Raw genomic sequence first — 21,725 nt, forward strand, 5'->3', positions numbered from 1 at the left:
ATCACTTCTCGTCTGCTCATGGTGGAAGCCGAGGGCGTGAAGAAGCTTGTGCTGAACAACACCTCGGTAAACACAGCCATTCACGCTCAGTGAGACGGTCTGTCCGCCAGTCCTTCCAACGTATGACCAGCACCTGCATAGATGGGACACATTTCGATCACATACAGTAGGCCTAGGTCGATCAATGTATCTATCCAGTAATCTGCAAGCAAGGAAGAGCAAGGAAGACAATGAATTTAGATATGGGTGACATGAGCAGCCACCAAGAACACCATTTTTTGAGAGACAATATGGGTGGTCCCGAAAAAAAGTTTAATTTGCACACGCAGTTTTGTAGCATTTGCGCGATTCCGTCTTCTCCGTGATGTCGTCTTCTCTCTGCATTAACTAATTGATGTTTGAAAACTCACATAGTTGAAACATTACTGGCCAGTGTAGTTTGTAATCTGAGCATATATTCATCTGCACCAACATAGCACCATGTTTAATTTATTTATATATATATATATATGACACATTATTCATTCCCACAACTTACAAAAAGCATCAGAAATATTGTATGGCACTTCCACAAGTCCCGATGGTGACTTCTTCCACTTGCAATTACTGCACTTTCTGGCGTTCCTGTGTCTTGGAGTGGCCATGTCCCCCTCCATCAGGAACCTAGAGATTTCTTTGGGGAGAAGAAATTAGGGGTTTCTTTTCTCTCTTATATTGATTGTACACTAAGCATCTAGAACAGGGGTGGGCAAACTTGGGTTTTGAAATTGAATTTCAAAACCCAACACACACACACACAAAATTATAGTGTATAACACACACACACAAAATTATAGTGTATAATTTAGTATGAAAAGTATTTGTTTTAAAACATTAATTGCTTAAAAAATACTGCTAATTTCATACTGTTTAACAAATGTATAAATTCTGGACTGTAGCTTTAAGACAAACGTTTATTTCTCAATGATCTTCTGCCTGCACTATGGCTAGTGCTGTAACTACGGCTGTGCCCTCTCACAGTTTATAAATGGTCAGTATTGGGAACTACTGTTGCCTCCATGATTTCCTTTTAAAAGTTTCTTATAAGAAGGAGATATCAATTATCAACAATGACAAGCCAGCTGGAACCTGCCGCTCTCTCTCCCTCTCCCTGCAGACGCGTTCCCAATTAAATGGATCGCATAACGTTAACGTTAAATCGGCTGCAAAGGAGATAACTAAGAGTAGGCCTATCATCTCTATTTAACATGATGTTTTGACATTGACATATAAAAGTCCTTAAGTAAACCAGTATTTTTGGTTACAATACATATACTGGTTTGGGTAAGAACTTTTATGTTGAAAAATCTACATGGTGGCCATATTGGATTTTTTTCATTAGTGTCGCTAGCTTCACACTGCTGGGGTTCAGTGGTTCACCAAAGCTTCATTTGCCCATCACTAGACTAGAGCAGTGTGTGACAAAGAAACTCAGAAGGTGATACACTTAACCCCCGTGCTGGACAGGTCCTGGTGATGAGGAGGACATCAAATGGAGTGAGTTCAGAGGCATGAGAGTTGGATAATAACAGTTTGTTAGTGTCAGTCAATAGACTCTCCATTAATACTTTGCTACTGACTATTGAGTGGGAAAGGTAAATACGGATGGAAATAAGAAATAACATAGTAGTGTAAGACAATAGCAAAACAGAACTTGTAAACTTGTAAGACTTCAAATTCTGTGTCTGTAGACGTTGTGCAGGTCCTCTAGGTCTTACCCCTTGAGCCAGGGACTGAGAGAGGCCCAGCAGCAGAACCACAATGGAGGCCAGTTTCCTGTACATGCTGCATTTGTGAGATGCAACTGCAGATTATATTTCACCAGGAGTGAAGCTGTGTCTAGACCACTGTCCAGTAAGTGTACTGTATATATAGTGCCCTCCTAAAATTTCTTGTTTGATTGCTGTCGATGCAATGCTGTAATGATAATGACAATAATAAACAGCTGGTTCCAAATAAATTGATTGAATTATGATATACAAAAGTTAGAGTTGCTGCATCTCAAAGCTGATAGCCAACCATTCTGATAGAGGGTGTAAAAATGATTATCTACAGTATGAATAAATCATTAAAATGTCCTGTTGCCTCCCATTGGAATCTTGCCAGGTATATCTGGTAGCTGTTTTAAAATACAGCACTTGAGTCCGTAGGTTACAGTGATTTTAGAACAGCAGGTGTGTGTGTGTGTGTGTGTGTGTGTGTGGGGGGGGGGGGGGGGTAGGCACTCATAACAACTCACTGTAACCTACTGTATCCAGCTTGGGCTTATCGCTTAATTAACCCATGGACAGCATGTGTGCTTGTGTGTGAATTGTGAATTAAAATGGAAGGTCAAAACGTGTAATACTGAACAAAACTTAAGTTGATAGATATGTCTATCACAACATTAGAATAATATTGGTATTACTATGCAGTGGCCGTGCTGAATAGACTTGTTAGATAAGAAGACTGTGGTGTGTTGGAAACAAACTAAGTCCTCAAAAGGTCATGTGCATCAAAAGCCCTTGCTCTTTCAGAAAAGGGGAAATATTGTGTTGCACTTTTTACCAGCCAGTTTGTTCCTGCTCATGATGTTAGAGTGATGGGCAGAGTCGTGTTGAAAAGCATGTTTTGAAATGTAGAGAACAACTTACACTTAACACACAATAAAGAACAGGAACTTTGTTAATGACGCCCAAGTGAGACAAAGGTATTGTTATATCCACGTCATGTTAAGGTTATGAAGGATTTGTTTTGTTTTTATTTTGAGTAATAGCGATTCGTTTTTAAGAATATGGATGAAGTAAGAGTGAGGCGGGTCATGGAGAGAGAGAGAGAGACAGAGACCAGAAGGAGAGGGCAGCTCACATGGTCTGTAACTTGTAATTTAACGTATGCTGAGGCACACCTGCTACATTGCTAAACTTGTACAAACAGTTATGCACATACTCTGTTGAGCACACAATTACTGTAGGACTATTAGTCCTTAGTCCAGGCCTAATGATTCAAACAAGTATCGCTTCAGGTTTATAACGCATCAAGAAGGAAAGGCAGCTGAATCCGTTGATTCCTCTCCCCATCTCTCAGTTGCAGGTGATTTAAATGAATAAACGAACTGTCTATAAATATAGTGCAATGGTTTTTACATGATTTAAAGACACAGAATACACCAATACAATCTTGTTAAGTGTGCTTGCAAGCACACTTATTGTTCTTCTTAAGTTTTATTAAGTGTGCTTGCAAAGCAGCACACTTATTGTTCTTCTTAAGTTTTATTATTATTATTCCCATCTCCCTAATTTTTTGTCAGCTCTAGCGCCTAGGCCCTTTGAGACAGAGACACCGTTCCAACTTTAAAACGTCCGGTCAGTACCGGTGTAAATTGGTCGCGAAGATGACATCAGGTGGGCGTGTCGTTCGTCCGCCATATTGGATTGAACAGAAAGCGAAACTAAATTTTCACAGGTCACAAATTTGGTCCGAACGCCACGAAACTTGACGTACATTATCCTTGGACCAAGCCTCACAAAAGTTACCGGAAGGATTTTTGATTTTCGAAAGCGTTTGCCCGTCACAGCCAAACGAAATCGGCGGCGAAGCTCCGAAACAGGAAGTCGTCCATATCTAAGGAACACTGTCACATATCGATACCAAATTTTGTGTTTGAACTCGGGACTCCAATGTGAGGGTGCATAAGCTAAAAAAAAAAGAGAAAACATTCCAAAAGTTTCCAGCATTTGGCAAACCACTATCTATCACCTATCACCTTCGCAGTTGTTCTGGTACATCTATCACAATGCCTTCCAAGTACGCACAATGTCTCTGGGCAGCCACAATGTCTCCGGGTAACCTTGCCCAATCATCAAATCCTTGCTCTGCCATGGGATAGTATGGACTTACGAACTGAAACAGGAAGGAGAACAGTAGCTAGATATAGCTTACATAATAGAGTTGTTTTCACATTGACGGAATTCAAATAAAATTTTTCATTATTGTTAAATATCATGATGGGAGAGTATTATTAAAAATGTTACAAGTATGCAAATGCCTATGTTTACGGGCATTTAGGTTTTACTGTGTTGTTTTGTTATAAAGACATGCAAGGCATTCTGGGCCGTAATGAACAGTGGTCGGCAGCACTCCATAGGCTACGTATTAATATGAATAGGTGTTTCTGTAAACCTAGGGACAGTAAACAGCTATCTCTGTTACAAAAACAAGCTGGTAATCGCTCATTGAAGAGGGAACTATGATAAAAAGATTGTTTTCCTAAAAGCATGGAGTTGACGAAAGAATAAGCAAGCAATGTCACGTTAATGTTAAATAGCCTACATCTGAACGCTAGGTGGCAACGTTGTATTACATTTCACTAGTGTACTTGAAATACGGTGTGGTGAAGTAAGGAAGGTGCAAATATTATGCAATTTATCATGGGAAATTATTGGAAATGTTATTTCTTGTTTATTCTAATTGCAAACCACACACATCCATTCGTAATCACTCGTACACTTTTAATACCTTGAAAAGATTCTCATTTCGTTTATTTGATGTTGCCTAGCAACTCAGTGTTCAGAGCAAAGATTCTAGAACAGAGCTTCAGAGAGACACGTTTTGAGTTCGTGGCCAAGTACCTAAAATATCGGTTTCCATGTGTATGTGCGGGATGGTGTGCTTCCTTTATGAAAGTAAGTGTTTTATAGAGTTACAGACATAATGAGTCATGTTGTAGTGGCTTCTGTTATTAGAATGCTAAGCGGAGATTTAACATCATTCATTTCTTGTGTGGCTAGAAGCTAGCTAGCTATGTCATAGGGAGGAGAAGTTGCTGTAACGTTATGGGATTTATGTTGCTTAGCGTAATGCCATGGTCATTTGATATGAGATGCTTGTACTCGTAACTTCGTCACTCGTAACTTTAGGACTCCTATTTTTTTTTTTTTACTAAGAGTAATTCATGAAACATTTTAGCCCTAAAAGTAGCGCCTGAGTCTGTGACAGCTTAAGCGAGGACTCCTAATAAGACCGATTCACAAACAATGTTTTGTGGTGGCATTTCACGTTGCGATGTTTTAAAATGCGTCTAACAATCACGAGGGAACAATTTTGCATTGTAGGCATAACTAAGGGATGCAGTAACACCACCAACAACAACCAAAACTAGCCTACTCATTGTTTACATGTACATTAAATGTAACGTTTCATTGTGAATCAAATTAAAAGATTCTCCTCTTTGCAAACGTTGGCATAGGCATATGGTGACAGATTAATTTAATAATGTTGCTGCGTGAATCACGCTAAGCGCGAATGAAGTGGCCACTTCTTAATGGGACTCACTGTATGGAAGTAGGCTAAGTAAAATAGAGATGTTTAAAATAAGATAAAGTTAGGATATGCCCGCTTGACAACGGCAGAGATAACTGGCCTTTGGCCATAGCAACCATCCATTTAGAACGACTGGCCTTCATAGCAACCAAGGATCTTAGCTGTGATTCATGTAGCTACAGTATGCATGCAATGTGATGCAAAGTATAGAGTGTCCCAGTGACTTCCGTTTTACTTCCACTACAAGGGACCTAGCTTTCAAAAAACTATGAACGGGAGTTAATGGAGAGATAACAATTATTTTTTGGTCCAGTTTGAATTGTGCCACGAATTTCACATACAGTATGATGTGTGTGAATTTAAAAGATAATTTTTCACGTCAAGAAAGTACTGTTGTTCGATAGACTTCAAAAGTTATGTTGGTTTTGTGCGAATCCGCTCAGTGGACTAGGCCTACATCTCTCGTCTCGAACGATGTACGTCACCAACGTAATTAACGATAAGATTAGCTGTTATGCTAGTTAACGGTTGCATCTTGCTGCCTGCTATGTCACTTAACAGTACAGTCTAATGTACAGTCTATGGACGAATACAACTTACCTGATGTGTTTAATCCTCTGACTCATGGTATTTTCATCAGCAAGGAAAGCCCAATTAAGACCTGTTGCTGGTATGCTTGTACAATCTAGTGTGGCTGTGAATGAGCTAACGTCACTAGCGCGACTGATGGGTTTGTAGTCGTTGGAATTACGATCTTTCACAATGCTGTAATTCAATAGTTACGAAACAAACTGCAAATGTCTTTACATGAAAAATCATGGGTATTCATTCAAAAATCATATGGGTAATTCAAGGCACAAGTCAACCGGGACCAGAAAATAATTTCTTTTTCGCCATAGACTGGCGTTCGAAAATTTTTGAAAGATAGGTCCCATGGAGGCAAATGGAAGTGGCGTCACTGGGACACTCTATAGAAAGGTGATGAAATCCGGCATCTTTTGTGTTTATTTTTTAAATGTATTTGTCATGTCTTGATGTCACGGGCACGCTGGTGACTACGCCGCTCCACCCAGCATATTTTGTCTTTTTGTTATTTGTTTTTGGAGCGCTTTGGGTTGCACTCTGTGCATGTTAAATGCGCTTTAAAAAATAAAACTGACTTGACTTGACTTGACTTGAAATATACAGAGACAGGTCAAGAAATATAGTGCAATGTAGACAGTAGTATACAGTTGATTTACAGAAGGTGGTTTAGAGTAATATGAATTAAATATAAATATGTGCAGTGTATTAGCAGTTATCTCATACAATAAGTAGAATAATGTATGTAGATGTAGCAGTAACATTATAATAGTAGAAATAATAATATAGATATATGCAGTGTATTAACAGAATATAATAAAACAGAATAAATATGGATATTCAATATGACAAATATATAACGGATATGTACATAACATACAGCTATGTGCAGTGTTTCCCACAGAATTTAATTCTATTTGTGGTGGTAGGTTTGCAGAATTAACTTGAATGCAACCGTTTTTAACAAATTAGCGCAGCATGGTTATAATGCTAACCAGATTTAAGCATAATTTAGCACAACCTGGAAAATCATTGTGTGGTGGTCAATGTTGATATTGTGGTGGGCCACCACAAATAAGTCAATGTATGGGAAACACTGATGTGCAGTGTGGAAACAGTAGACGTCTGAAGAAGGGTGATTACCCGAAACGTCACGGTAAAATAAAAACAAGTGGGAGCAGAAAACCCTGGTTGAAGCGGACTTTTTCTCTTTTTTGTCCAGTGTGGAAACAGTGTCATTGTAGTGCAGAAACGACATTATAAGAGTAGTAAGAATAAGTCTATGTGCAGGATGAATAGTATAAAGATCAGTAGAATAACTATGTATAAATGTAATTAAAGTAGGCCTATGTACACTTGTAAATGAATAGAAAACTATGGGTGAGAGGGATAAATTAATTTTATTTAATCGTAAAAGTAAATTGCAATTAAAAATCTTTCCAGTAGGCTTTAATGTCACGCAAAAAGTACAACCAAAGCTGAGCTTGATCAACTAGAACGTCTAAAGAACCAGAACTTGAGTGTAGTTTTTTGCTGGGTCCGAGGCCATGTTGGTCTGAGGGGAAATGAGAAAGCGGACAGTGCTGCTAAGCAAGCCCTCAATAAAGAAGTCACAGAATGTCAAATCCCTGCCCCAGACCTTAAACCTATGATGAACTCTTACATCTCAGATAAGTGGCAATCAGGGATTAATGTACCAACAACAAGCAAGGAATGTGAATTTTGGCACATTTTCATGATCCACTGGGTCGTTATGGGCCACACAAAATACGGTGTTGCTAAAATTACTCCTATTGTGGCTATTAGAGACATGCGTTCATGAGTATCCAGCTACATTCAATGAGTTAAGTAAAATACATTCACACACACAAAAAAAACATCACTAATGTTGTGGACATTCCTTTATTCTGAGATACATCAATAGGCTCTCAAAACAATCCCAAACAGACATAAGGTCTTTATAGAGCAAATCCATATAGATTATTTGTCAAATAAACCAGTAAAACAGAATTAGGAGATGGAATATATAACATTCACACTCATAGCTCATATAAAAAAAAAAAATAGTGAAAAAGTATCTTCATTATTTATTTTTGCAGCCAATCACTGCTGTTATTTTATTGATTTGATTTTAGTCATAGAAGCTAAATTCGAAGGCAGGCCACAGATAAAATCGCATTCACCCCGCAAGGCAATAGTTGAATAGAGCTTTTGAGGTATTGCCACTGCTCCAACACTGAAAGGCACTGTTAGAATGCTTGGATCAAGCCAGGTTCAGCGTAGCGTATGTCAATGTCTGCTCACGTTGGTGACCGGACCAGGGCAAGCACACTTTCGCAGTTCCCGCCGGAAATGCAATCTAGTTTTCTTCAGAACTGCAAGTACTGGTGGATCCTGCAACAGTGAAAGAGGGAGACAAAGTGACACTGACCTGCAGCACCACCTGCAGTCTGAGTAACAACCCCACCTACATCTGGTACAGGAACTCACAGCCTGTTAATGATCTACACGCAACTGACAACAGGCTGGATATAGACTCAGTCAGCATTGAAGATGCAGGAGCATACTCCTGTGCTGTTAAGGGACATGAGATTCACAGTTCACATGGAATTAATCTCAATGTCAGATGTAAGTATGTGAGATTTCTCTAGTCTTTTGTAACACAATTCTATAAAACTAAAAAAAATATTTTCTGGTATCTCATATCGATGACACTTGCACTAGACACAACTGCATGACAGTTCACTTAAAAATGAATATATTGCATCCAATTGTGAAAAGTTTGCATGTTTAGTTCTTTGTTAGCGCAAAACAATTGAAGTCTTAAAAAACACTTCTGTCAGATGGGCCAAGAAACACTTCAGCATCAGCCCATCCTTCTGGAGAACCAGTGGAGGGAAGTTCTATAACTCTGACCTGCAGCAGTGATGCCAACCCACCAGTGCATAACTACACCTGGTACAGGGAAAATGAACATCACTCTACACCGGTTGGGTGGAGTCAGAATTACAGCCTTGTGGACATCAGCTCTGAACAGAGTGGACTCTACTATTGTGAGGCTGAGAATGTGATTGGACAGAACAGATCTTCAGTGCTGCAGATAAATTTAACCTGTAAGTGTTGAACACAGCTTTGATTAGAAATTAAATATCAAAATGTACACCTTAATGTTTAGGTTTTATGAGTTAAATACATAAAGTACAAATTCCTGTATTCTGTATTTTTTTTCCATTTCAAATATGCAGATGCCCCAAGAAACACCTTAGTATCAGTCAGTCCCTCTGGTGACATAGAAGAGGGCAGTTCAGTGACTGTGACCTGCAGCAGTGATGCCAACCCACCGGTGCACAACTACACCTGGTACAGAAGGAAGCATGGGTCAGAATCCACATGGATCAGACAAAGACAAACGTACAGCATCACTAACGTCAGTACTGAGCACAGTGGGCTTTACTACTGTAAGGCAGAGAATAAACATGGAGCCAGCCAATCCAATACAACATTTCTGGATGTGTTATGTGAGTACTGTTACATTCTACTAGACTGTTTCAGTACATACAGGAATTAAATCCACAAATCAGAGCACAGAATCCATTTTTATCGATAAAACATACAGCTGATGAGACACCACCTGTCATGCTTCCTTTTTTCACTGTGAACATCTTCCAAAAACATCCAGACAGTCATGAAATCAAATGTATTTTAGAGTACATACAGTAACATGATGTTGTAATCAATCTCATTGATGAGGAGTTTATTGATCAGATGGAGATTGTATTACATATACGAATGCCTTGAAATATCATTAATATGTAAGATTTTTATATTCCTTGTGCACCAGACTCCCCCAGGATGACCTCAGCATCCCTTGTCCCCTCTGGTGACCTTCAGGAGGGCGACTCAGTGACTCTGACCTGCAGCAGTGATGCCAACCCACCAGTGTACAACTACACCTGGTACAGGAAGACTGGAGATGAAACAGCTCTTCTGGGCACAGGGAGGATGCCCAACCTCACTCTTAACCTTGTTCCTGGTATGGATGGACTTTATCACTGTGAGGCTTGGAATAAAGTCGGCTTGAAGAACTCAACTGCAGTCAGAGTCTTTTTGCCAGGTCCAGTGCAGTTTTTTTTTTACTTTCATTTGAAATAGTAGAGTTACTCTGTCAGTAGAGTAGTGGTGTTTTTGGCAACATTAAAACACATTTTATCTTCCCTATAATTATGTTGAGGTGCATATTTGACATATAATATGATTTTGTGGAACATCAGTGCATTTGTAAATGTCTCTCTTCAGCTTCAGGCTTGCACAGCACAATACTCTTTAGTGCCTTGGGGGCCATCTTGGCTGTAACTCTCCTGCTGGTCATTGGTATTGTATGCTGGAGGCAAGTAACAGAGAAATACTTTTAATATCAGATTAATGTCAATCACAGCAACTTCTGATTACAGAAAAAATAGTCTGCAAATAGTATTTTATAGTTTATAGTTAGAGTTTTTCTATCTATCTTTTAACATACACGTCACAACTACAATATTTCAAAATGTGTTGATGTGTTTGGAATATAGGCGACAGAAGACTAACTCAGCCAAAACCGTAAAAAAAACACTCACAGCAACACAAAGGTAAGCATTGCACTTACACATATCAACACACAGTGAATTGACTAGTAAGCTTGGTAGAGGATTGAGATGTCTGTCCCAAACCTCCTCACTAAATCTTGGCCCATAATATACAATAATATAAAATGCATCATGCCAGACAACCAGAAAAATGCTTGAGGAATTTTCGCTACTATTGTCACTTTGACACTTTGTCTTTCACAGGAAGTCTCCAATCTTGCCTGCTGTGACACTACCATGGACTGTGGCACTGGCCAGATAGATGCGGCAGATCGTAAAGATGATGATGATGATGATGAAGTCCAGTACGCCAGTGTCCAGTTTAAGCCCAACAAACAGCAGGAAGTGCCCAGCCAGGAAGAGGACATCCAGTACGCCAGCGTCCAGTTCAGCAAGTCCAAACCAGAGTCTACAATCCCTGAGCCGCCTCTGTCTGGCATTCCACAGGAGGAGACCAAGTACGCCTCACTGAATCTGCAGGGACTCAGTGCTGCCCCCCAGTGAGTATTTACCCTCATTACAGAAACCTTTTACACAGAAGAGACAACATGAGTTATTCTGAGCAACTTCAGCTTGTTTTAATTTGTTATGAGGATGGTAAATTGCACTATGGGGGCTGCTGTATTTGCACAAATGCTGTCAGAATCTGAAGGAATGAATATGGCTGGAGGTTCTACATTCTTAATAGCAGCAGCTTATCTGTCATTTAATATAAACCTTGTCCTGTCTCAATCTGAGTACATTTTCCAACAACTAAATAGAAAATACTCATGTTTCAATGTCTATGGTGTCCTAAGACACACATTAGCCCATGCCAATCTCTGGCAGCAATACATACTGTACGTCACAGTGAAATTCTCTGATAAATCCGCACGCTAAACAATTCAGACTTAAAAGCTGCCACTAACTGAGATGTTCCTTCTCCACAGAACAGAGGCTGAATCTGTGATCTACAGTGCCATCAATACACATTCCAAACCATAACAGCAAGAGAGCACGGTTTGAAGAAGACTACAGCCTGATTTTAAAATTGTCTGATGATAACTAGTGTTTGCAGTGATGTGTGTATTTATTAATCAAATGTAAAAAATAAATCTATTCTATTCTTTTCTATTATATTCTAATCTAATCTATTCTATTCTATTCTATTCAATCCCATTCCATTCCATTCTATTCTATTCTATTCTATTCTATTCTATTCTATTCTATTCGAATCTATTCTATTCTAACTTTAAATGGGTGAAACCAGAGCCATATAAAGGTACCTTTATATGGCTCTGGGTGAAACCATTGTCAGTGTATTACTGAGTTTATTGATCAGGTGGACAATATGTGCATGTGTACATTCACACACTGTCACACTCAGTAGAAAGTGTGATATGATTATTGTTATTCTGCAGTTTTGTGAGCATGCATGAGGTGTAAAAAATGTTAGAATATTTGAACAATGGGCGTGCTGAATAGACTAGTTCGGTATGAAGATTGTGGTGTGTTGGAAACTGTGGAGTGTGCGTGATGAGAGGGAGACAGACAGAGGACAAAGCCCCTCTGAGGGAAACATGTTAATTCATGAGCCTCAAAAAGAGCCTCTGAGAAAAAGAAGAAGAAGAAGAAGAAGAGAAAGAAGAAGAAGAGGAAGGGAAAGAGGAGGAAAAAAAGAAAAAAGAGAGTCAGAGATGTGTCAGTGTGTGTGTGTGTCTATGTGTGTGTGTGTCCGTGTGTGTGTGTGCATGTGTGTGTGTGTGTGTGTGTGTGTCAGTGTGTGTGTGTGTGTGTGTGTGTGTGTGTGTGTGTGTGTGTGTGTGTTGTGTTGTGTTGTGTGTGTGTGTGTGTATGTGTGTGTGTGTGTGTGTGTGTGTGTGTCAGCCTGATTTCCCCTCATCAGTCCCTCTGCTGTTCATGTTTCAGATGACCAGATGAAGGCTGCACAGCTTGTTGGAACTTTCCTGCCTCCATTTTCTTACATCTTTATTTTCATTTATCTCTACCTACAGGAATATGCACATGTTTCAGTTTGGTATTTTCACCCCAAAGTGTTCTGCTGAATATGCTTCAAAACTCTTATGTGTATGTGTCACCTAATATTAATTTCTATACAAACCAAGACGGCAGATTCCTAAAGAAACGCAAGCACCCATACCAAATATCTGTCCATTTTGCAAAACCCTGGCTGGGTGTAGTGTGACTGACGGTTCCCAACCAAAAGAGATTAGTACTACAAATATCCTGTCACTCAGACGCAAGCCTCTTGTCAGGGGATTCACATGTACCTGTGGGTAATGCTCACTCATGTCCGAGTAATGACTAAACAGGGGAATACAGCATGATGACTCAGCGACTGTCATCAAAAAAAACAAAATGCCTCATCTCATCAATAATCAACTGGACACGGAACAGCAGCCAATCGGCCACATTTGCTATTAGCGAACTGACAAAGGTCATGTGCATCAAAAGCAGGGATTAAAGTGAAAAGAAAATCGTTTGACTGAACTTTTTTCAGGCCATAAGTCATACGTTGTTCATATCTACCTATAGAGATAGCACCCCTTTTGCAGTCGCGACCTATTGGTTTTTAATGTACAAAAAGATGCAAACAGCAAAGTAAAGGGAGTATTCGCCTTATTCACACGGCGGCCATTGTTTAAACCAAAACGAGGCTACAGGGTACACTTACTATATATTTAATGCCACTTACAGGTGAATGCATAGAACATAAGGGCCTGTCCACACGGAGACGCTTTTTAGGTTAAACGCAGAGGTTTTGCTTAGTCTTGGCCGAGCGTCCAAACGAATCCTGTAAGCGCACTGCCCGAAACCGCACTTTTCTGAAACCTGGTCCCAGAGTGGAGAAATCTGAAACCGTAGCCCGTTTGAGTTCGTTTAGACAGCGAAACCGCACATCCTGCTTGCGTATCGATGATGTCATCGCCACACCTCAGCTGCCCTGGACTTGCACTTATAGTATTGCCTAACAATACTAGTTTTCATACATAACATTACCTACGATTACACTCCGTAAGATAAATATCACAACTGGTGCTGCGCAGCGCCGATAGCTTATGACTTGGTGGACTGAACACTGTTTTTCCCGGTGTTTTTTTATGCATTCTAGCTACTGTCAGTGACGCGAGAGAACTTAAGTTATTAGGAAAGTGCAGTGTAAGTTTAGGCTACATTAATTTGTGCGTAGTGCCAGTGTCATTCATTTATTTTACATGTCTTACAACATATATACTGTACATGCATTCACAGTCGAGTGAAATCAGATATAAGCATACAAAGACGCTTAGAACTCACGTTAAGCCGATGGTAGCACACTAAATGCGAATGCACGATTTGATGCAGGCAAAAGTATTGACTGTTACTAACAAATGTTTTATAGCAATATTATAAATGTGGCGACAGAATAGCCTAGAACTTGGGTAAGCCTTGCGTTTAGTAGCCTAATTGCGGTGATAGCCAAAACTAATGTGAATCACGGACTATCCTACAACCAAAGAAAGTAAAGGTGATTAGTAGGCCTACCTGCGTTAGCCAAATAAAGGACGGGACTGCACCCTTCACAAACCGTAAAATAAAGTTTATTAGTTTTACAGTTGACTACAGTTGACAGTTCACCATCAGTCCACACAAACAAATCTGGTTTCCTTGCATTAGCCATTTCGCCGTAGCCTATTCTTTCTGTTTTTAAGGCGCAAGTTTTGCAAGTTTTGGTGAATTTCTGTAAAGACACAGTGCCACCTATAGGCCTGGGGTATGAAGTAACGTGTTGAGTCGTGTTGAGATGGATCCGTTTGGACGCAAATATTCTGGATACGGTTCCAGGGAAGACGGAGGAAAAAAAGATCGGTTTGGTACGTGTGGACTAGGCCTAACAATCCTATGGTTTGCATACCCTGTAGCCTCGTTTTAGCCACCAATGGCCGCCATGTGAATAAGGCGAATTGAGAGTGTTCTTGATTGAGATTGAGTTTTCCTGATGAACAAAAATATATTTTAGTACCATCCCTGACCATTGCTGATTAGCCATTGCTGTTCTTTTCTACTGCAGCAATATTGTAGAAAGGCTTTAACTTACACTCTTATTTAATTACTTCAGGCCAAAAGTGTTTAAAGGGGAGATTTTTTCTTGTTAATATGCAATTCAACACCAAGTAAAATCTATAAAATCAAGTTTGCAAGACTTCCCATTTCCTCATCAAAGTAACGAAGAACATTCTAGATATTGTTCATATTTCCATTTGTTGCCTCGTCCGCATTTAATGAAAACATGGTAATTTTTAGTTTTACAGACAACTCAGTTTTCCAATGAGCAGCAATACTGTGTGTGCTCATGCAGGAGGTCTGCACATTTGATAACGACAATCTGGAGAGGGCGCTTTTGTCTTCAGCAACAGATTGTATAAGGTTGACAAGAGGTTGTGATATGGTGAGAGACAGGTCGTGTTGCGCTATGAAAGAACATGCGTAGCCTGCTTTCTATACGTAAAAACGGTCAGCCATAGATAAACGTAGCCAACCTCTGTCGTGGTGGCTAGTTGCACCAGGTAGGGAAGATGTCCTGAAGTGCACGAACGTTAACCTTATGGCGGTCTTCTGATTGGTGGCGTGTTAAAACGTTTTCCTATTGCATCCATAAACAATTTTCTTGCAGCGAACCGCACAAAAGCAAACCCCTGGCACTCTAATTTCTTTACACCATGGCTTGTTAGTTCTCCCCCGTTTCCAACAGCCGCCCATCTCCATTTATTATGACCGCCGTGCAGTGGAGCGGCGGTCATATAGGTTTAGTCAGATTTTTTTTTCTTTTTTTTTTTTTCCGCATGCCCAAATTTCCGTCAATGATTCCCGGGACACTGAAAGACCGGGGTACACGAAACTTGGTGGGCATGTAACCCCACATGGATAGCATGGAACCATCGTTTTTCGTTTTGATCTGTAGCCCCCCCGCTGGACTGGACCCCCCGAAAGGAGGGTAGGGCAGACACAGTTTTCTGTGAATATCTCGAAAACCGTAGGGTGTAGGAGAACCATTTTTTTTTGTATGTTGATCTCAAGGGGCCATGTCAACCCATTCCATAACCACTCATTACATGTATAGCGCCACCTAGTTCAACACAAAAAAGTAAAAATGAGGTGTTGTAATTGAAGGTATCTGTGACCTAACATAGTCAAAACTGCACGAAATTGGAAGTGTAGGATCATTATGACACCCTCTGTATGCACGCCAAGTTTTGTGGAATTCCGTTCATGGGGGGCCACACAATAAATTAATTTATATTACTATACACCAACTGGCCTGTAGGTGGCCGGAGACAGTTTTCTGTGAATATCTCGAGAACCGTAGGGCCTAGGAGGTCGACCTTTTTTATGTATGTTGGTCTTAAGGGGGCATGTCAACCCATCCCATTACCACTTATTTCATGTATAGCGCCACCTAGTTAAAAATTAAAAAGCAAAAAATTAGGTGTTTTCATCACAATATCTCTGGCTGACAAGGTCAAAACTGCACGAAATTAAAAGTGTAGGATCATTATGACACCCTCCGAATGCATGCCAAGTTTTGTGTACTTTCGTTCATGGGGGGCCTTACAATAAAATAATGTATGTGTACATTTAGTGACGTACACCAACAAGGATTCCCGGGACACTGAAAGAACGGGGTACACGAAACTACTGTGATGTCATAATCGCCAATGTTAAGTCTATGGGGAAATTTTTAGTAGTTTTTACAAGGATACAAGGATACAAGGAAGTTTATTGTCACATGCATATAGTTACTGGAAATAAGAAATGCAGTGAAATTATGTCTGGTGTCAGCCTATTTGTGCAAAGTGGGGGGGTAAAAAGTGCAGTAGAAGAGGGGTTTAGTAGATTAAGTGGCAAGGGCTGCATAAGAAAGGTGGGGGAGGATTGGAATTGGGGGGGGGGCACCAACAAGGAGCACCCAAGAGCAACAGGGGCAAGGAAAAACTCCCTTACCAAGGAAGAAACCTTGGGCAGATCCACGGCTCAAGGGGCTACCCCAACTGCCAGGGGTCTTGGTGTGTGTGTTGGGGGGATGACAGGGGAGATGGGATAGTGTACCGTGTATGTGGGGAGAGGGCAGTGTGCAATATGTGTGTTGGAGAAGCTTCCTCATGAGACAATGTGCTGTGTATTGGGTGGTTGGGCGAGGTGCGGAGACTACTAGCAGCGTACACCGACATCTTCACCGCAAGAGATGAGGACTGCACCCAAACGAGCCTGGTCCAACACGATATCGACACCGGAAATGCCCGGCCCATTCGACTTCAGCCTCAAGACAAGCAGCTGAAGAAAAGATCAAGGAAATGGCCGCGGCAGGAGTGATAGAGCCAAGCAGTAGTCCCTGGGCTGCGCCGGCTGTACTCATCCGGAAGAAGGACGGCTCGTGGCGGTTCTGTGTTGACTACAGGCGCCTTAACCAGGTAACCCGGAAAGACTCCTACCCGCTCCCCCGACGATGCGCTGGACAGCATTGCCGGCTCCTGCTGGTTTAGCTCGCTGGACTTACGCAGTGGCTACTGGCAGATTGAGCTAGCCCCAGAAGCTCGGCCGAAGACAGCGTTTACCATCGGGCAAGGGCTGTGGCAGTTCCGGGTACTTCCAATCGGCCTATGCAACGGGCCAGCGAACTTTGAGCGGCTGATGGAGCGTGTCCTGGCGGGCATTCCACGAACATGCTGCGTGGTTTACCTGGACGACATCCTGTGTCATGCAACAGACTTCACCGGTGCCATAGGACATCTGGAAAAGGTGTTCGACGCCATACGGGGTGCTGGGCTCAAACTGCACCCGAAAAAGTGCCACCTGTTCCGGAGGCAAACCAGATTCCTGGGCCTTGTCGTGGGGGCCGCCGGAGTGGCCACCAACCCAGCTAAGGTGGAGACGGTGAGACGTTGGCCTGTTCCGCGCAATGGTGCTGAGCTGCAGAGCTTCCTGGGCCTGGTGTCATATTACCGGCGTTTCATCCGGGACTTTGCTACAGTCGCCAGCCCGCTGCATCGTTTAACGCACAAAGGCCAGCTCTTTGAGTGGCTGCGAGAGTGCGACGCAGCATTCCGGCGGCTGCGGAGGGCGCTATGTGAGGCCCCAGTGCTCGCTTTCCCTGACCCTCAACTGCCGTTCATCCTGGACACCGATGCCAGCGACGTGGGCGTTGGCGCCATCCTCTCTCAAGCAGGCGAGCCCGTGTACTGGAACAGGTACATGGGGCAGTGGGGGCGGCTCATTTTGGCATTGCAAAAACTCTTCGTCGGCTGAGAAGCCACTTCTATTGGCCGGGATGCAGGCTGGACGTTGAACTGCATGTTCACTGCTGTGACGCCTGCACAGCGAAGAAGGGCCCCACTCGACGCTCGCACGCTCCGCTGCAGCAATACGCAGTCGGGGCTCCCATGGAGCGGGTAGCCGTCGATATCATGGGCCCACTGCCAGTCACAGAGCGGGGAAATCGCTACGTGCTCGGAGCTATAGACTATTTCACTAAGTGGCCTGAGGCGTATGCAGTGCCAGATCAGAGCGCCCAGACGACAGCGGACAGACTGGTCACTGAGATGTTCTGCCGGTTCGGGGCACCGGAAGAGCTCCACAGCGACCAAGGGCGGAATTTCGAGGCAGAGGTGTTTGCTGAGGTTTGCCAGCGCATGGGCATCCGGAAAACGAGAACGACACCTCTGCATCCACAAAGCGACGGGCTAGTGGAACGGTTTAATCGGACGCTAGCAGTGCAGCTGGCCATATTGGCCGACCGCCGACAAAAGGACTGGGACTTACACTTGCCCCTGGTGGTCTTTCGTGTGAGACTGATTAAGCGTCGGAGAGTTGTGGCTCTCCACCGTGATCGACTGGCCCCGTATCGACCCCTGGCCTCAGCTGAGGGTCGTGGAGACTTGGACACTGATTCTGTTGACCTTGGTGACAGTGGAGCTGTGGCTCTAACACCGGTCACCGTGCAGCCGTCCCCGGAAGTCACCTTGTTATGTATGTGTTAGCTGGTATAGTCTTTCTTTATGTTGTACCTCATGTGTTTACCCCGTGTATTGTATGTGACTACCCTGTTTGTGTTTAGTGCTTGTTTAATTGATCTCCTTTGTTTTGCCTGTGTAATGACGTTCGTGTGTTTTGGTGCGTAACCAATAAAACCATTCTTTGCAAGATTGTTACAATACTATTACCACATATAGAGTACATATCATTATACAGCTTATTCTAGCAGAATCATGTCATCCTCAGGTAGGCCTAAGATAGGCTAGGCCGTCTTTCTACCTGACAGGGCCTGGCCTCATTTGCAACTACATTTCGGCTGATCCATTATAACCACTTTTTTGGCTACAAGGCAACAATTGGGCTATTTGGCGACGCAACGCAAAGTGCTAGCCTAGTCAACGTGTGTTAACGTGGTATGAAAGGTAGGACTAGACAACGATAGCAATGTTTACCGTTCAGGCCTGTCTGTGAACCCTTGGCTTGGTAGCCCACAGTGTCAAAGTCTCTCTTAATTAGCCTACCTTCAGTTCACGAAATCGACATCACTTGCCACCTCTGTATTGGATTACAACCTTAAATTCAACTTACAATGTCTACTTACCTCCTTATAAAACGTTTAAAACATTCTTGCACACAACCGGTCTCGGTTCCTTGCTTTACATTTACTTTCGTTTTCCTTTGTTCCGCGTTCATCACGTGGGGAACGCTAGAGTGGGAGGGGGAGGGGAGCTGCTGGAACACGCTACGTCTTCAATCATGTGGTTACTTGGGCCTACATCTTTTCTTTTACTGTCCATCTATGGGCTTCACGCATCGCATCACATCGACTTCCAAGAATGAGCGTGGCCATTTCTATACCACTAAAAATAAGGACACTTTGTGGCATTTAATGAGGCAAGAATAGAGAATAGTTAGTGTACCTCCAACTGCAGTATAATTTTGTCAATGATAATCTGACTCTTAAAAGGAAAGCACGACCCTCGATTAATTTATCAACATAGACTTACAAAAACACAAGTAGGCCCATGCTGCATTTGGTTTAAATTGGTCTGTAAATTGTAAGAAAATATACATGCAACAAATACATAAAAGCAGATTTTATACATGCAACAAATACATAAAAGCAGATTTTACAATTTTGGTCAGTATAATTTTGAATTGTGAAAATGTGCAGTAGCCTACATGTAAAGTATAGCAGTGACAAAAGTGAAATGCTTTTTAAATTAATTTTAGAATCCTGTTTTGTGTATTCTTGAAAAAGTCTCAGCTTTAGTGTCCTACCACTATCATCTGCTTTTGCCCGCAAGAAAAACAATCTCTCGTTTTTGGAAAGCTAAATGTTGGCATCATGAGAAAGATGAATCTCATTATAAAATGTGACAACCCAGTAGTCTAGCATCCCGATTCCTGCAGTGTAGGCCTACCCTACAGATTGTCCTGCAGTAGTAGGCTACTAATGTAGGCACATTACTCATCCCTTTCTGCTAGTCCACCATACAGGACACATCAGGGAGAGAAGTAGTGGGCAACAGTATCAGAAGTCCAATCTTTCGATTCTGCCCGTAAACTAAACCTGATCATTTTGATCAATTCATCAAGATCAAGCCTCAATGCTATCTCTCTCACATATGACAGAGATGCTCTTCGAAATCTTCCTCAGCTAATGTGCCCACATACAAATCCTCACAAATGAACAGAAGGGAGCAGTGTAATTTGCTCAAGTAGCAGTGCATGCCTTCACATGTGAGTGCATGTGTACACACACACACACACACACACACACACACACACACACACACACACAATGCATCTGAACTTAGTGGCGTTCACAAAGCAGTCTGCACTTGTCACTGGCTGTCTGCTGGTGCATTGAGTCCTCTTGCATAAGCACAAGCAGAGCACCTCTTTGTACGAGACAATGCAGAAGGGCTGTAAACCGCTTTTGTTCGTCCCACAGTGTGAGCCTCCGTAACGCCTGTCTGTCCTTACCGGTGGTGCTGGTCTCTCCCTGAGCCTCCATCCAGCCGCCACAACCTGCTACACTCCACCCTCTGAGCCAGCAGCCTGGGAGGGGAGGGCGAGAGGTGTAGGTTTGCTCGTCTCCCTCTCCCTGAGACAGCACCCTCTCTCTCTCTCTTTCTTTCTCTCTCTCTCCCTCCCTCCCTCCGTCCCATTCTGCCTTCTCCCTCTCTCTCCCTCCCTCCTCTCTCTCTCCCTCCCTCTCTCTCCCTCCCTCCTCTCTCTCTCCCTCCCTCTCTCTCTCTCCCTCCCTCCCTCTCTCTCTCTCCCTCCCTCTCTCTCTCCCTCCCTCTCTCTCCCTCCCTCCTCTCTCCCTCCCTCCGTCCCATTCTGCCTTCTCTCTCTCCCTCCTCAAGCTTCATCACCATCTGCCTCTTCCCAATTAGACACATTCCACAGTAGCTGCCAGCTTCATGCCAAGCCAGTGCTATTTGAATGACCTAGCCAATAATAACTGTCAAACAGATGGAGTAACTCAGTTACCTTTATTTACACATGTAAGTTATAACGTATGTTCAGTTCAAAAACAATAACCCTTAGATTGTTACTCTCACAGGTATGCCTGAAGCTCAAGTCTCTGCATGAAGTCTCTACTATGTTCTCCCATCTGAATAGGGCCCCTTAATCAAATAACATAGCTTATGTTATGTGATATGTCTTAATTGAGCCCCTTAGTCAAATGGCATGGTTTATGTTATTTGATATGTCTTAATAGGCCCCTCCATCATACCATGGGCTATGTATTCACCCCTGATATCTGAATGGGGCCCCTCAGCCAAATAACACGGCCCACACTATGTATGATAATCATACTTAATACATAATTGGCATCTTTTTTCACAGCAACATGCCTTAAGTCAAGTTTATTTATATAGCGCATTTCATACACAGAGGTCATTCAATGTGCTTTACATAAACAAAAGCAAACAGTTAACAAATAAAAGCACAGAAGGGCAATATAGTCAAAGAATACTTCAAAAGGTAAAGATCATAAGAAAATAAAAGTTGTAAACAAGTAATAATGTACACATTTGAAGAAGAATTTGAGTAATGTAGTCAGCTCTTTTAGTATTTGTGAGAATCCTAGCTGCTGCATTTTGTATCACCTGAAGCTGTTTGATAGTCTTTTTAGGAAGGCCTGTGAACAGTCCA

General features: G+C 42.2%; 1 protein-coding gene and 1 long non-coding RNA gene across 2 annotated transcripts; both read left to right on the forward strand.

The window, feature by feature from the left end:
• Nucleotides 1–7,298: 7,298 nt before the first annotated feature.
• On the forward strand, nucleotides 7,299–10,275 carry LOC121719277 (B-cell receptor CD22-like). The gene is made up of 6 exons (XM_042104751.1): nucleotides 7,299–7,302; nucleotides 8,326–8,550; nucleotides 8,766–9,035; nucleotides 9,168–9,440; nucleotides 9,764–10,017; nucleotides 10,219–10,275. Exons 1-6 carry the CDS (start codon nucleotides 7,299–7,301, stop codon nucleotides 10,273–10,275), a joined length of 1,083 nt encoding a protein of 360 aa, XP_041960685.1.
• A 209-nt stretch (nucleotides 10,276–10,484) lies between these two features.
• LOC121718693 lies at nucleotides 10,485–11,628 on the forward strand. The gene is made up of 3 exons (XR_006033990.1): nucleotides 10,485–10,547; nucleotides 10,749–11,044; nucleotides 11,479–11,628. It is a non-coding gene; the product is annotated as an uncharacterized LOC121718693 (long non-coding RNA).
• Nucleotides 11,629–21,725: the final 10,097 nt, after the last annotated feature.

This window comes from Alosa sapidissima, chromosome 9 (assembly GCF_018492685.1).
Source record: "Alosa sapidissima isolate fAloSap1 chromosome 9, fAloSap1.pri, whole genome shotgun sequence".
NCBI classification, from domain to species: Eukaryota; Metazoa; Chordata; class Actinopteri; order Clupeiformes; family Clupeidae; genus Alosa; species Alosa sapidissima.